Below are 16,263 nucleotides of genomic sequence, written 5' to 3'. Positions count from 1 at the left end.
CCATGTAAAGTGACCATCAGTTCCTATGGTCAGAAAAAAACTATTGACCCAAATACGTTAGAAAAAAAACACATGCATGTCTATTAGAATGTCAATAGATATATACAGTGAACTGCGAAAGTATTGGGACTGTGACACATCATGTTGTTTTGGTTCTGTATTCCAGCACTTCGGATTTGACTATGAGGTTAAAGTTCAGACTGTCAGCATTAATTTGAGGGTATTTTCATCCATATCGGGTGAACCGTATAGAAATTATATCATTTTTTTGTACATAATCCCCCCATTTTAGGGGACCAAAACTATTCGGATAATATCTCTTATATGTGTATTAAAGTAGCCAGAAGGCTGTATTTGGTGCCATGTTCATAGCACGCAACGACTACATGAAGCTGGTGACTCTAGAAACATGTTGGATGCATTTGCTGTTTGTTTTGGTTGTGTTTCAGATTATTTTGTGCCCAATAAAGATGAAAGGTAAATAAATTATACACACATATTTTGTATTCTTTTTTTAATTTAACAAGGCAAGTCAGTAAAGAACAAATTCTTATTTACATTGACGGCCTACCCCGGCCGACGCTGGTCCAATTGTGCGCTGCCCTATGGGACTACCAATCACGGTGGGTTGTGATACAGCCTGGAATCGAACCAGGGTCTGTAGTGACGCCTCTAGCACTGAGATGCAGTGCCTTAGACCGCTGCACCACTCGGGAGCCCCAATATATCATACCTCCCCAAAAATGCTAACCTCCCTTGTTATAGTAATGGTGAGAGGTTAGCATGTCTTGGGGGTATGATATAAAATGCTAACCTCCCCTGTTATTGTAATGGGGAGAGGTTAGCATGTCTTGGGGGTATGATATAAAATGCTAACCTCCCCTGTTATAGTAATGGTGAGAGGTTAGCATGTCTTGGAGGTGTGATATAAAATGCTAACCTCCCCTGTTATTGTAATGGTGAGAGGTTAGCATTGTCTTGGGGGTATGATATAAAATGCTAACCTCCCCTGTTATTGTAATGGTGAGAGGTTAGCATGTCTTGGGGTATGATATAAAATGCTAACCCCCCTGTTATTGTAATGATGAGATGTCTTGGGGTATGTCTTGGGGTATGATATAAAATGCTAACTCCCCCTGTTATGAGATTTGTGCGTGTAACTTATTTACATTAAGCACAAAACAAAAATTTTATTTGATTATTTTACCTTCATTTAACTAGTCAAGTCAGTTAAGAACAAATTCTTATTTTCAATGACGGCCTACCGGGGAACAGTTGGTTAACTGCCTTGTTCAGGGGCAGAATGACAGATTTTTACCTTGTCAGCTCGGGGATTTGATCCAACAACCTTTCGGTTACTAATCCAAAGCTCTAACCACTAGGCTACGCTGCCGCTCTACAAGTGCGTAGAGTCACAAATCAAATCAATTTATGAAGCCCTTCTTACATCAGTTGATATCTCAAAGTGCTGTACACAAGCTTTATGTAATCCATACGTGCTATGAATACGGGACTAAACACTAAACTTTTTCCTACTTTACTTTTCTTTAGAGTATGGATTTATCATTTAAATTTTCTTACTTTAGAGTAGGTATTTACACTGAACAAAAATATAAAACGCAACATGCAACAATTTACAGTTACAGTTCATATAAGGAAATCAGTAAATTGAAATAAAATCATTAGACCCTAATCTATGGATGTCACATGATTGGGAATACAGACATGCATCTGTTGGTCACAGGTGCCTTCAAAAAAAGGTAGGGGCGTGGATCAGAAAACCAGTCAGTATCTGGTGTGAACACCATTTGCCTCATGCAGCGCGACACTTCTCTTTCACATAGAGTTGTTCAGGCTGTTGATTGTGGCCTGTGGAATGGTGTCCCACTCCTCTTCAATGGCTGTGCCAAGTTGCTGGATATTGGCGAGAACTGGAACATGCTGTCGTACATGTCGATCCAGAGCATCCCAAACATGCTCAATGAGTGACATGTCTGGTGAGTATACAGGCCATGGAAGAACTGGGACATTTTCAACATCCAGGAATTGTGTACAGATCCTTGCGACATGGGTCCGTGCATTATCATACTGAAACATGAGGCGATGGCGGCAGATGAATGGTCACGGCGTCTCTGTGAATTCAATTTGCCATCGATAAAATACAATTGTGTTCGTTGTCTGTATCTTACGCCTGCTCACACCATGACCCCAGTTCACAACGTTGACGTCAGGAAGGCCTGTCTGACAGCTCGCCCACACGCTGTCTGCCATTTGCCCGGTATAGTTTGAAACTGGGATTCTTCCGTGAAGAGCACACTTCTCCAGCATGCCAGTAGCCATCGAAGGTGAGCATTTGCCCACTGAAGTCGGTTACAACATCGAATCGCAGTCAGGTCAAGACCCTGGTGAGAATGAGCAGGCAGATGAGCATACATGACACGGTTTCTGACAATCTGTGCAGAAATTCTTCGGTTGTGCAAACCCACATTTTCATCAGCTGTCCGGGTGGCTGGTCTCAGATGATCCCCGCAGGTGAAGAAGCCGGATGTGGAGGTCCTGGGCTGGCGTGGTAACATGTGGTCTCGGTTGTGAGGCCGGTTGGACGTACTGCCAAATTCTCTAAAACGATGTGAGGCGGCTTATGGTAGAGAAATTAATATTCAATTCTCTGGCAACAGCTCTGGTGGACATTTCCTGCAGTCAGCATGCCAACTGCACGCTCCCTTAAAACTTGAGACATCTGCGGCATTGTGTTGTGACAAAACTGCACATTTTAGAGTGGCCTTCTATTGTCCCAAGCACAAGGTGCACCTGTGTAATGATCATGCTGTTTAATCAGCTTCGTGATACGCCACACCTGTCAGGTGGATGGATTATTTTGGCAAAAGAGAAATGCTCACTAACAGGGATGTAAACAAATTTGTGCACAAAATTTGTGCGAAATAAGCTTTTTGTGCGAATGGAACATTCCTGGGATCTTTTATTTCAGCTCATGAAACACGGGACCAACACTTTACATGTTGCATTTATATATTTTTTCAGTGTATCGTTTAAATGTTCTTACTTTAGAGTAGGACTGCAGCTGGTTGCCCATCACCTCTAGTCTGGAGAGAAGCCGGTCCTCATCTATCAACGCCTAGAAGACAGACACACAGAGACACAGTTCAGTACACCATAAACCAGTCAGAAGAGACACCATAAACCAGTCAGAAGAGACGGTTTAGTACACCATAAACCAGTCAGAAGAGACACCATAAACCAGTCAGAAGAGATGGTTCAGTACACCATAAACCAGTCAGAAGAGAGAGTTTAGTACACCATAAACCAGTCAGGAGAGAGTTTAGTACACCATAAACCAGTCAGAAGAGAGAGTTTAGTACACCATAAACCAGTCAGAAGAGAGAGTTTAGTACACCATAAACCAGTCAGAAGAGAGAGTTTAGTACACCATAAACCAGTCAGAAGAGAGAGTTTAGTACACCATAAACCAGTCAGAAGAGAGTTTAGTACACCATAAACCAGTCAGAAGAGAGTTTAGTACACCATAAACCAGTCAGAAGAGAGTTTAGTACACCATAAACCAGTCAGAAGAGAGAGTTTAGTACACCATAAACCAGTCAGAAGAGAGAGTTTAGTACACCATAAACCAGTCAGAAGAGAGAGTTTAGTACACCATAAACCAGTCAGAAGAGAGAGTTTAGTACACCATAAACCAGTCAGAAGAGAGAGTTTAGTACACCATAAAACAGTCAGAAGAGAGTTAAGTCAGAAGAGAGTTAGTACACCATAACCAGTCAGAAGAGAGAGTTTAGTACACCATAAACCAGTCAGAAGAGAGAGTTTAGTACACCATAAACCAGTCAGAAGAGAGAGTTTAGTACACCATAAACCAGTCAGAAGAGAGAGTTTAGTACACCATAAACCAGTCAGAAGAGAGAGTTTAGTACACCATAAACCAGTCAGAAGAGAGAGTTTAGTACACCATAAACCAGTCAGAAGAGAGAGTTTAGTACACCATAAACCAGTCAGAAGAGAGAGTTTAGTACACCATAAACCAGTCAGAAGAGAGAGTTTAGTACACCATAAACCAGTCAGAAGAGAGAGTTTAGTACACCATAAACCAGTCAGAAGAGAGAGTTTAGTACACCATAAACCAGTCAGAAGAGAGAGTTTAGTACACCATAAACCAGTCAGAAGAGAGAGTTTAGTACACCATAAACCAGTCAGAAGAGAGAGTTTAGTACACCATAAACCAGTCAGAAGAGAGAGTTTAGTACACCATAAACCAGTCAGAAGAGAGAGTTTAGTACACCATAAACCAGTCAGAAAGAGAGAGTTTAGTACACCATAAACCAGTCAGAAGAGAGAGTTTAGTACACCATAAACCAGTCAGAAGAGAGAGTTTAGTACACCATAAACCAGTCAGAAGAGAGTTTAGTACACCATAAACCAGTCAGAAGAGAGGTTTAGTACACCATAACCAGTCAGAAGAGAGAGTTAGTACACCATAAACCAGTCAGAAGAGAGAGTTTAGTACACCATAAACCAGTCAGAAGATGAGAGTTTAGTACACCATAAACCAGTCAGAAGAGAGAGTTTAGTACCCCATAAACCAGTCAGAAGAGAGAGGTTAGTACACCATAAACCATTCAGAAGAGAGAGTTTAGTACACCATAAACCAGTCAGAGAGAGTTTAGTACACCAATAAAACCCAGTCAGAAGAGAGTTTAGTACACCATAAACCAGTCAGAAGAGAGTTTAGTACACCATAAAACCAGTCAGAAGAGAGAGTTTAGTACACCATAAACCAGTCAGAAGAGAGAGTTTAGTACACCATAAACCAGTCAGAAGAGAGAGTTTAGTACACCATAAACCATTCAGAAGAGAGAGTTTAGTACACCATAAACCAGTCAGAAGAGAGAGTTTAGTACACCATAAACCAGTCAGAAGAGAGAGTTTAGTACACCATAAACCAGTCAGAAGAGAGAGTTTAGTACACCATAAACCAGTCAGAAGAGAGAGTTTAGTACACCATAAACCAGTCAGAAGAGAGGTTTAGTACACCATAAACCAGTCAGAAGAGAGAGTTTAGTACACCATAAACCAGTCAGAAGAGAGAGTTTAGTACACCATAAACCAGTCAGAAGAGAGTTAGTACACCATAAACCAGTCAGAAGAGAGAGTTTAGTACACCATAAACCAGTCAGAAGAGAGAGTTTAGTACACCATAAACCAGTCAGAAGAGAGAGTTTAGTACACCATAAACCAGTCAGAAGAGAGAGTTTAGTACACCATAAACCAGTCAGAAGAGAGAGTTTAGTACACCATAAACCAGTCAGAAGAGAGAGTTTAGTACACCATAAACCAGTCAGAAGAGAGAGTTTAGTACACCATAAACCAGTCAGAAGAGAGTTTAGTACACCATAAACCAGTCAGAAGAGAGAGTTTAGTACACCATAAACCAGTCAGAAGAGAGAGTTTAGTACACCATAACCCAGTCAGAAGAGAGAGTTTAGTACACCATAACCCAGTCAGAAGAGAGAGTATAGTACACCACTAAACCAGTCAGAAGAGAGAGTTTAGTACACCATAAACCAGTCAGAAGAGAGAGTTTAGTACACCATAAACCAGTCAGAAGAGAGAGTTTAGTACACCATAAACCAGTCAGAAGAGAGAGTTTAGTACACCATAAACCAGTCAGAAGAGAGAGTTTAGTACACCATAAACCAGTCAGAAGAGAGTTTAGTACACCATAAACCAGTCAGAAGAGAGAGTTTAGTACACCATAACCAGTCAGAAGAGAGAGTTTAGTACACCATAAACCAGTCAGAAGAGAGAGTTTAGTACACCATAAACCAGTCAGAAGAGAGAGTTTAGTACACCATAAACCAGTCAGAAGAGAGAGTTTAGTACACCATAAACCAGTCAGAAGAGAGTTTAGTACACCATAAACCAGTCAGAAGAGAGAGTTTAGTACACCATAAACCAGTCAGAAGAGAGTTTAGTACACCATAAACCAGTCAGAAGAGAGAGTTTAGTACACCATAAACCAGTCAGAAGAGAGAGTTTAGTACACCATAAACCAGTCAGAAGAGAGAGTTTAGTACACCATAAACCAGTCAGAAGAGAGAGTTTAGTACACCATAAACCAGTCAGAAGAGAGAGTTTAGTACACCATAAACCAGTCAGAAGAGAGAGTTTAGTACACCATAAACCAGTCAGAAGAGAGAGTTTAGTACACCATAAACCAGTCAGAAGAGAGAGTTTAGTACACCATAAACCAGTCAGAAGAGAGAGTTTAGTACACCATAAACCAGTCAGAAGAGAGAGTTTAGTACACCATAAACCAGTCAGAAGAGAGAGTTTAGTACACCATAAACCAGTCAGAAGAGAGAGTTTAGTACACCATAAACCAGTCAGAAGAGAGAGTTTAGTACACCATAAACCAGTCAGAAGAGAGAGTTTAGTACACCATAAACCAGTCAGAAGAGAGAGTTTAGTACACCATAAACCAGTCAGAAGAGAGAGTTTAGTACACCATAAACCAGTCAGAAGAGAGAGTTTAGTACACCATAAACCAGTCAGAAGAGAGAGTTTAGTACACCATAAACCAGTCAGAAGAGAGAGTTTAGTACACCATAAACCAGTCAGAAGAGAGAGTTTAGTACACCATAAACCAGTCAGAAGAGAGAGTTTAGTACACCATAAACCAGTCAGAAGAGAGAGTTTAGTACACCATAAACCAGTCAGAAGAGAGAGTTTAGTACACCATAAACCAGTCAGAAGAGAGAGTTTAGTACACCATAAACCAGTCAGAAGAGAGAGTTTAGTACACCATAAACCAGTCAGAAGAGAGAGTTTAGTACACCATAAACCAGTCAGAAGAGAGAGTTTAGTACACCATAAACCAGTCAGAAGAGAGAGTTTAGTACACCATAAACCAGTCAGAAGAGAGAGTTTAGTACACCATAAACCAGTCAGAAGAGAGAGTTTAGTACACCATAAACCAGTCAGAAGAGAGAGTTTAGTACACCATAAACCAGTCAGAAGAGAGAGTTTAGTACACCATAAACCAGTCAGAAGAGAGAGTTAGTACACCATAAACCAGTCAGAAGAGAGAGTTTAGTACACCATAAACCAGTCAGAAGAGAGAGTTTAGTACACCATAAACCAGTCAGAAGAGAGAGTTTAGTACACCATAAACCAGTCAGAAGAGAGAGTTTAGTACACCATAAACCAGTCAGAAGAGAGAGTTTAGTACACCATAAACCAGTCAGAAGAGAGAGTTTAGTACACCATAAACCAGTCAGAAGAGAGAGTTTAGTACACCATAAACCAGTCAGAAGAGAGTTTAGTACACCATAAACCAGTCAGAAGAGAGAGTTTAGTACACCATAAACCAGTCAGAAGAGAGAGTTTAGTACACCATAACCAGTCAGAAGAGAGAGTTTAGTACACCATAAACCAGTCAGAAGAGAGAGTTTAGTACACCATAAACCAGTCAGAAGAGAGAGTTTAGTACACCATAAACCAGTCAGAAGAGAGAGTTTAGTACACCATAACCCAGTCAGAAGAGAGAGTTTAGTACACCATAAACCAGTCAGAAGAGAGAGTTTAGTACACCATAAACCAGTCAGAAGAGAGTTTAGTACACCATAAACCAGTCAGAAGAGAGAGTTTAGTACACCATAAACCAGTCAGAAGAGAGAGTTTAGTACACCATAAACCAGTCAGAAGAGAGTTTAGTACACCATAAACCAGTCAGAAGAGAGAGTTTAGTACACCATAAACCAGTCAGAAGAGAGAGTTTAGTACACCATAAACCAGTCAGAAGAGAGAGTTAGTACACCATAAACCAGTCAGAAGAGAGAGTTTAGTACACCATAAACCAGTCAGAAGAGAGAGTTTAGTACACCATAAACCAGTCAGAAGAGAGTTTAGTACACCATAAACCAGTCAGAAGAGAGTTTAGTACACCATAAACCAGTCAGAAGAGAGAGTTTAGTACACCATAAACCAGTCAGAAGAGAGAGTTTAGTACACCATAAACCAGTCAGAAGAGAGAGTTTAGTACACCATAAACCAGTCAGAAGAGAGAGTTTAGTACACCATAAACCAGTCAGAAGAGAGAGTTTAGTACACCATAAACCAGTCAGAAGAGAGAGTTTAGTACACCATAAACCAGTCAGAAGAGAGTTTAGTACACCATAAACCAGTCAGAAGAGAGAGTTTAGTACACCATAAACCAGTCAGAAGAGAGAGTTTAGTACACCATAAACCAGTCAGAAGAGAGAGTTTAGTACACCATAAAACCAGTCAGAAGAGAGAGTTTAGTACACCATAAACCAGTCAGAAGAGAGTTTAGTACACCATAAACCAGTCAGAAGAGAGTTTAGTACACCATAAACCAGTCAGAAGAGAGTTTAGTACACCATAAACCAGTCAGAAGAGAGAGTTTAGTACACCATAAACCAGTCAGAAGAGAGAGTTTAGTACACCATAAACCAGTCAGCGCTTTCAGAAAGCATTCATACCCCTTGACTTAAACATTGTTGTATTGCAGCCTGAATTCAAAATGTATTACATTGATTATTTTCTCACCCATCTGCACACAATACCCCACAATGACAAAGTAAAAACATGTTTTTAGAAATGTTAGCTAATTTATTGAAAATTAAAATACATAAATATAATTTATATAAGTATTCACACCCGAGTCAATACAGCTGTGAGTCTTTCTGAGTAAGTCTCTAAGAGCTGTGAGTCTTTCTGGGTAAGTCTCTAAGAGCTGTGAGTCTTTCTGGGTAAGTCTCTAAGAGCTGTGAGTCTTTCTGGGTAAGTCTCTAAGAGCTGTGAGTCTTTCTGAGTAAGTCTCTAAGAGCTTTCCACACCTGGAATGTGCTACATTTGCCCATTATTCTTTTTAAAATTCTTCAAGCTCTGTCAAATTGGTTGTTGATCATTGCTAGACAACCATTTTCAGGTCTTGCCATAGATTTTGAAGAAGATTTAAATCAAAACTGTAACTCTGCCTCTCAGGAACATTCACTGTCTTCTTGGTAAGCAACTCCAGTGTAGATTTGGCCTTGTGTTTTAGGTTATTGTCCTGCTGAAAGGTGAATTCATCTCCCAGTGTCTGGTGGAAAGCAGACTGAACCAGATTTTCCTCTAGGATTTTGCCTGTGCTTAGCTCCATTTCATATCCTGAAAAACTTCCCAGTCCTTAACGATTACAAGAATACCCATAACATGATGCAGTGGTACTCAGTATTGTGTTGTATTGGATTTGCCCCAAACATAACACGTTTTATTCAGGACAGAAAGTTAAATCGCTTTGCCACATTTTTTGCAGTATTACTTCAGTGCCTAGTTTCAAACAGGATGCATGTTTTAGAATATTTGTATTCTGTACAAACTTCCTTCTTTTCACTCTGTCATTTAGGTTAGTATTGTGGAGTAACTACAATGTTGTTGATCCTTCCTCAGTTTTCATCTATCACAAGCCATTAAACTCGGTTTTAAAGTCGCCATTGGCCTCATGGTGAAATCACTGAGCGGTTTCCTTCCTCTCCGGCAACTGAGTTAGGAAGGACACCTTTATCTTTGTAGTGACTGGGTGTATTGATACACCATCCAAAGTGTTATTAATAACATCACCATGCTCAAAGGGATATTCAATATCTGCTTTTTTAAATGTTATCCCCTCTACCAATAGGTGCCCTTCTTTGCGAGGCATTGGAAAACCTCCCTGGTCTTTGTGGTTGAATCTGTGTTATGAAATTCACTGCTTGACTGAGGGACCTTCCAGATAATTGTATGTGTGGGGTACAGAGATGAGGTAGTCATTCATAAATCATGTTAAACACTATTATTTCACACAGAGTGAGTCCATGAAACTTATTATGTGACTTGTTAAGCACATTTTTACTCCTGAAGTTATTTAGGTTTACCATAACAAAGGGGTTTAATACTTATTGACTCAAAACATTTCAGCATTTCCTTTTTAATTACATTTGTAAAAATGACTAAACATAATTCCACTTTGACATTACGGGGTATTATGTGTGTAGGCCAGTGACGAAAAAAAAACTAAATATAATCCATTTTAAATTCAGGCTGTAACAAAACAATGTGGGGAAAGTCAAGCAGAGTGAAAACTTACTGAAGGTACTGTAGCAGTCAGGCAGTAAAAGCCATTATCCATTATATTATTATGGAGGGAGTGTCGTAGATTAAGTGGTTCAGAAGGCTAGACAAAGGGCTTTGCAAAGGGCTTGACAAAGGGCTTGTGTGCTGGGGCTGGTCTAGTGGTAATGACCGGTCGGTCCATTAACCTTTTATCTGGAAATAAAACTTCTAAATGACTTTAGGACTGTGGAATTGTATATCGGTACCTGCCAGCTGCTCTCTGAGGCCTCCTGCGTGGTGGCCAGTAGGGTTAGGGCGGTAGTGTATAGTAACTACCTGCCAGCTGCTCTCTGAGGCCTCCTGCGTGGTGGCCAGTAGGGTTAGGGCGGTAGTGTATAGTAACTACCTGCCAGCTGCTCTCTGAGGCCTCCTGCGTGGTGGCCAGTAGGGTTAGGGCGGTAGTGTATAGTAACTACCTGCTATCTGAAGCCTCCTGCGTGGTGGCCAGTAGGGTTAGGGCGGTAGTGTATAGTAACTACCTGCTCTCTGAAGCCTCCTGCGGGGTGGCCAGTAGGGTTAGGGCGGTAGTGTATAGTAACTACCTGCTATCTGAAGCCTCCTGCGGGGTGGCCAGTAGGGTTAGGGCGGTAGTGTATAGTAACTACCTGCTCTCTGAAGCCTCCTGCGTGGTGGCCAGTAGGGTTAGGGCGGTAGTGTATAGTAACTACCTGCTCTCTGAAGCCTCCTGCGTGGTGGCCAGTAGGGTTAGGGCGGTAGTGTATAGTAACTACCTGCCAGCTGCTCTCTGAAGCCTCCTGCGTGGTGGCCAGTAGGGTTAGGGCGGTAGTGTATAGTAACTACCTGCCAGCTGCTCTCTGAAGCCTCCTGCGTGGTGGCCAGTAGGGTTAGGGCGCAAGTGTATAGTAACTACCTGCTCTCTGAAGCCTCCTGCGGGGTGGCCAGTAGGGTTAGGGCGGTAGTGTATAGTAACTACCTGCCAGCTGCTCTCTGAAGCCTCCTGCGTGGTGGCCAGCAGGCGTTGCAACGTTGCCAACTTCTGTTCCAACATCTGCTCCCTGTGTAGGGCCTCCTGCCAGGGGGAGAGAGGAGGGGGAGGAGAAGGAGAGAGGAGGGGGAGAAGGAGAGAGGGGAGGAGGAGGAGGGAGAGAGGAGAGGAGGGAGAGGGAGTGGAGGGGAGGGAGAGGGGAGAGGGAGAGGGGAGGAGGACGAGGGAGAGAGGACGAGGGAGAGAGGGGGAGGGAGAGAGGACGAGGGAGAGAGGACGAGCGAGTGAGGGGGAGGGAGAGAGGAGGAGGGGGAGAGGAGGAGGGGGAGAGGAGGGGGAGGGGGAGAGGAGGGAGAGGAGGAGGAGGGAGAGGGGGAGGAGGAGGGAGAGGGGGAGGAGGAGGGAGAGGGGGAGGAGGAGGGAGAGGGGGAGGGAGAGAGGAGGAGGGAGAGAATACAACATCCATCAGCATTATCAGCTGATGCTCAAGCAGCATCTATTATCAGTTACCCATTTATTTTCTAACGACGTTAGACTGTAAACATTACATAGTGTGAGAGACGACGTTAGACTGTAAACATTACATAGTGTGAGAGACGACGTTAGACTGTAAACATTACATAGTGTGAGAGACGACGTTAGACTGTAAACATTACATAGTGTGAGAGACGACGTTAGACTGTAAACATTACATAGTGTGAGAGACGACGTTAGACTGTAAACATTACATAGTGTGAGAGACGACGTTAGACTGTAAACATTACATAGTGTGAGAGACCACGTTAGACTGTAAACAGAGTGAGAGACAACGTTAGACTGTAAACATTACACCGATAACCTGTAGTATAAGACAGATGAGAGAGAAAGAGCGAAGCAAAATGTTTCAAGTCTTCAAAGTCCCGTATCATTTTAACAGTAAGACTATGAAGCCAGGCAGTAGTTAGAGCGTAGTCGCGCTGCCTGGCCAGTAGATGTCAGTGTTGTTCCATACCTGCAGATACTGGGAGAGCTGGAAGAGTTCCTGAGAGTACATACTGGGGGTGTTGGCTGCAACCTGCAGGAGGAGAGACACACACACCAGGTTACAGTAGATAGGAACACTGGTAACACACACACACACACACACACACACACACACACACACACACACACACACACACACCAGGTTACAGTAGATAGGCACACTGGTAACACACATTTTTTACATTTACATTTTAGTCATTTAGCAGACGCTCTTATCCAGAGCGACTTACAGTAGTGAATGCATACATTTAATACATTTTTTTTTTTCTGTACTGTACACACACACACACCAGGACATAGGAACACTGGTCGCACGCACACACACACACACACACACACACACACACACACACACACACACACACACACCAGGTTACAGTAGAGAGGAACACTGGTAACACTCACACCACCCAATACATCTATTGCTGTGCCGAACATGTGGAAACTATGTATAGATTATGGGAGGGTCCAAAAGAGTCAGTGTGAGTTATGAGTCAGCTTCTCAGTAAAGAGAGTCAGTGAGTCAGTGTGAGTCAGCTTCTCAGTAAAGAGAGTCAGCGTCTCAGTAAAGAGACTCAGTGTGAGTCATGAGTCAGCATCTCAGTAAAGAGACTCAGTGTGAGTCATGACTCAGCATCTCAGTAAATAGAGTCAGTGAGTCAGTGTGAGTCATGAGTCAGCTTCTCAGTAAAGAGACTCAGTGTGAGTCATGAGTCAGCATCTCAGTAAAGAGAGTCAGTGAGTCAGTGTGAGTCATGAGTCAGCGTCTCAGTAAAGAGACTCAGTGTGAGTCATGAGTCAGCATCTCAGTAAAGAGAGTCAGTGAGTCAGTGAGTCAGTGTGAGTCATGAGTCAGCATCTCAGTAAAGAGAGTTAGTGTGAGTCATGAGTCAGCATCTCAGTAAAAAGAGTCAGGTTAGATAATGACAGCGTCAGATGCTGTAGTCAGATATAGCTTCGCCTGGGCTCAGACCATCAGATATAGGGCTGTGCTGCATGATGCTAGGTTACAAGGTTACATGGTAACCCTCTCCTTCACTGGGCCCTAAAATAAACCTGTCGCTCTGGTCAGGCAGGGAAAGGAGAGGGTCTCTGTGTTTAGATCAGGAGGAAAGGAGCTCTGTGTTTAGGCCAGGAGGAGAGGAGCTCTGTGTTTAGGCCAGGAGGAGAGGAGCTCTGTGTTTAGGCCAGGAGGAGAGGAGCTCTGTGTTTAGGCCAGGAGGAGAGGAGCTCTGTGTTTAGGCCAGGAGGAGAGGAGCTCTGTGTTTAGGCCAGGAGGAGAGGAGCTCTGTGTTTAGGCCAGGAGGAGAGGAGCTCTGTGTTTAGGCCAGGAGGAGAGGAGCTCTGTGTTTAGGCCAGGAGGAGAGGAGCTCTGTGTTTAGATCAGGAGGAGAGGAGCTCTGTGTTTAGGCCAGGAGGAGAGGAGAGGAGCTCTGTGTTTAGGCCAGGAGGAGAGGAGAGGGTCTCTGTGTTTAGGCCAGGAGGAGAGGAGAGGGTCTCTGTGTTTAGGCCAGGAGGAGAGGAGAGGGTCTCTGTGTTTAGGCCAGGAGGAGAGGAGAGGGTCTCTGTGTTTAGGCCAGGAGGAGAGGAGAGGGTCTCTGTGTTTAGGCCAGGAGGAGAGGAGAGGGTCTCTGTGTTTAGGCCAGGAGGAGAGGAGAGGGTCTCTGTGTTTAGGCCAGGAGGAGAGGAGAGGGTCTCTGTGTTTAGATCAGGAGGAGAGGAGAGGGTCTCTGTGTTTAGATCAGGAGGAGAGGAGAGGAGCTCTGTGTTTAGGCCAGGAGGAGAGGGTCTCTGTGTTTAGGCCAGGAGGAGAGGAGAGGAGCTCTGTGTTTAGGCCAGGAGGAGAGGGTCTCTGTGTTTAGGCCAGGAGGAGAGGAGCAGAAGATTAGTAATTCAATTTGGGCTGTGCTCTGTGTCTAATGAGATTAAGAGTCCTAAACAAGGAGCCTGGCTGAGGAACTTCCCTCCCAATCTACAGAGTAAGACAACACTGTATTGGCTTGACTGGGCTTGGCATGCAGTCAGTCCCTGTGTACTGGCTTGGCATGGGCTTGTTATGCAGTCAGTCCCTGTGTACTGGCTTGTTATGCAGTCAGTCCCTGTGTACTGGCTTGGCTTGGGCTTGATATGCAGTCAGTCCCTGTGTACTGGCTTGGCTTGATATGCAGTCAGTCCCTGTGTACTGGCTTGGCTTGGGCTTGACATGCAGTCAGTCCCTGTGTACTGGCTTGGGCTTGATATGCAGTCAGTCCCTGTGTACTGGCTTGGCTTGGGCTTGATATGCAGTCAGTCCCTGTGTACTGGCTTGGGCTTGATATGCAGTCAGTCCCTGTGTACTGGCTTGGCTTGGCTTGATATGCAGTCAGTCCCTGTGTACTGGCTTGACATGCAGTCAGTCCCTGTGTACTGGCTTGGCTTGGGCTTGACATGCAGTCAGTCCCTGTGTACTGGCTTGACATGCAGTCAGTCCCTGTGTACTGGCTTGGCATGGGCTTGATATGCAGTCAGTCCCTGTGTACTGGCTTGACATGCAGTCAGTCCCTGTGTACTGGCTTGGCTTGGGCTTGACATGCAGTCAGTCCCTGTGTACTGGCTTGGCATGGGCTTCATATGCAGTCAGTCCCTGTGTACTGGTTTGGCATGGGCTTGTTATGCAGTCAATCCCTGTGTACTGGCTTGTTATGCAGTCAGTCCCTGTGTACTGGCTTGGCTTGGGCTTGATATGCAGTCAGTCCCTGTGTACTGGCTTGGCTTGATATGCAGTCAGTCCCTGTGTACTGGCTTGGCTTGGGCTTGACATGCAGTCAGTCTCTGTGTACTGGCTTGGGCTTGATATGCAGTCAGTCCCTGTGTACTGGCTTGGCTTGGGCTTGATATGCAGTCAGTCCCTGTGTACTGGCTTGGGCTTGATATGCAGTCAGTCCCTGTGTACTGGCTTGGCTTGGCTTGATATGCAGTCAGTCCCTGTGTACTGGCTTGACATGCAGTCAGTCCCTGTGTACTGGCTTGGCTTGGGCTTGACATGCAGTCAGTCCCTGTGTACTGGCTTGACATGCAGTCAGTCCCTGTGTACTGGCTTGGCATGGGCTTGATATGCAGTCAGTCCCTGTGTACTGGCTTGACATGCAGTCAGTCCCTGTGTACTGGCTTGGCTTGGGCTTGACATGCAGTCAGTCCCTGTGTACTGGCTTGGCATGGGCTTCATATGCAGTCAGTCCCCTGTGTACTGGCTTGGCATGGGCTTGTTATGCAGTCAGTCCCTGTGTACTGGCTTGTTATGCAGTCAGTCCCTGTGTACTGGCTTGGCATGGGCTTGATATGCAGTCAGTCCCTGTGTACTGGCTTGGCTTGGGCTTGACATGCAGTCAGTCCCTGTGTACTGGCTTGGCATGGGCTTCATATGCAGTCAGTCCCTGTGTACTGGCTTGGCATGGGCTTGTTATGCAGTCAGTCCCTGTGTACTGGCTTGTTATGCAGTCAGTCCCTGTGTACTGGCTTGGCATGGGCTTGATATGCAGTCAGTCCCTGTGTACTGGCTTGGCATGCAGTCAGTCCCTGTGTACTGGCTTGGGCTTGATATGCATTCAGTCCCTGTGTACTGGCTTGGCTTGGGCTTGACATGCAGTCAGTCCCTGTGTACTGGCTTGACATGCAGTCAGTCCCTGTGTACTGGCTTGGCTTGGGCTTGACATGCAGTCAGTCCCTGTGTACTGGCTTGGCATGGGCTTCATATGCAGTCAGTCCCTGTGTACTGGCTTGTCATGGGCTTGACATGCAGTCAGTCCCTGTGTACTGGCTTGTTATGCAGTCAGTCCCTGTGTACTGGCTTGGCATGGGCTTGATATGCAGTCAGTCCCTGTGTACTGGCTTGTTATGCAGTCAGTCCCTGTGTACTGGCTTGGCTTGGGCTTGATATGCAGTCAGTCCCTGTGTACTGGCTTGACATGCAGTCAGTCCCTGTGTACTGGCTTGGCATGGGCTTGATATGCAGTCAGTCCCTGTGTACTGGCTTGACATGCAGTCAGTCCCTGTGTACTGGCTTGGCTTGGGCTTGACATGCAGTCAGTCCCTGTGTACTGGCTTGGCATGGGCTTGATATGCAGTCA

The 16,263-nt window shown here is 44.5% G+C and overlaps 1 protein-coding gene across 10 annotated transcripts in view; it reads right to left on the bottom strand.

Annotated features, from left to right (window-relative positions):
• Window positions 1–16,263, bottom strand: part of slmapa (sarcolemma associated protein a) — a 135,207-nt gene that overhangs the window by 64,334 nt on the left and 54,610 nt on the right. For all 10 annotated transcript variants that reach the window (XM_029692748.1, XM_029692747.1, XM_029692745.1 and 7 more), the window contains 3 exons: window positions 12,126–12,188; window positions 11,123–11,218; window positions 3,065–3,136 (listed from right to left, as the gene is read on the bottom strand). In XM_029692748.1, coding sequence (XP_029548608.1) covers window positions 3,065–3,136; window positions 11,123–11,218; window positions 12,126–12,188 — 231 coding nt within the window. The remainder of the gene's footprint in view (window positions 1–3,064; window positions 3,137–11,122; window positions 11,219–12,125; window positions 12,189–16,263) is intronic.

Source organism: Salmo trutta, chromosome 16 (genome assembly GCF_901001165.1).
Source record: "Salmo trutta chromosome 16, fSalTru1.1, whole genome shotgun sequence".
NCBI classification, from domain to species: Eukaryota; Metazoa; Chordata; class Actinopteri; order Salmoniformes; family Salmonidae; genus Salmo; species Salmo trutta.
This window is presented reverse-complemented; position numbering and strand designations above follow the sequence as displayed.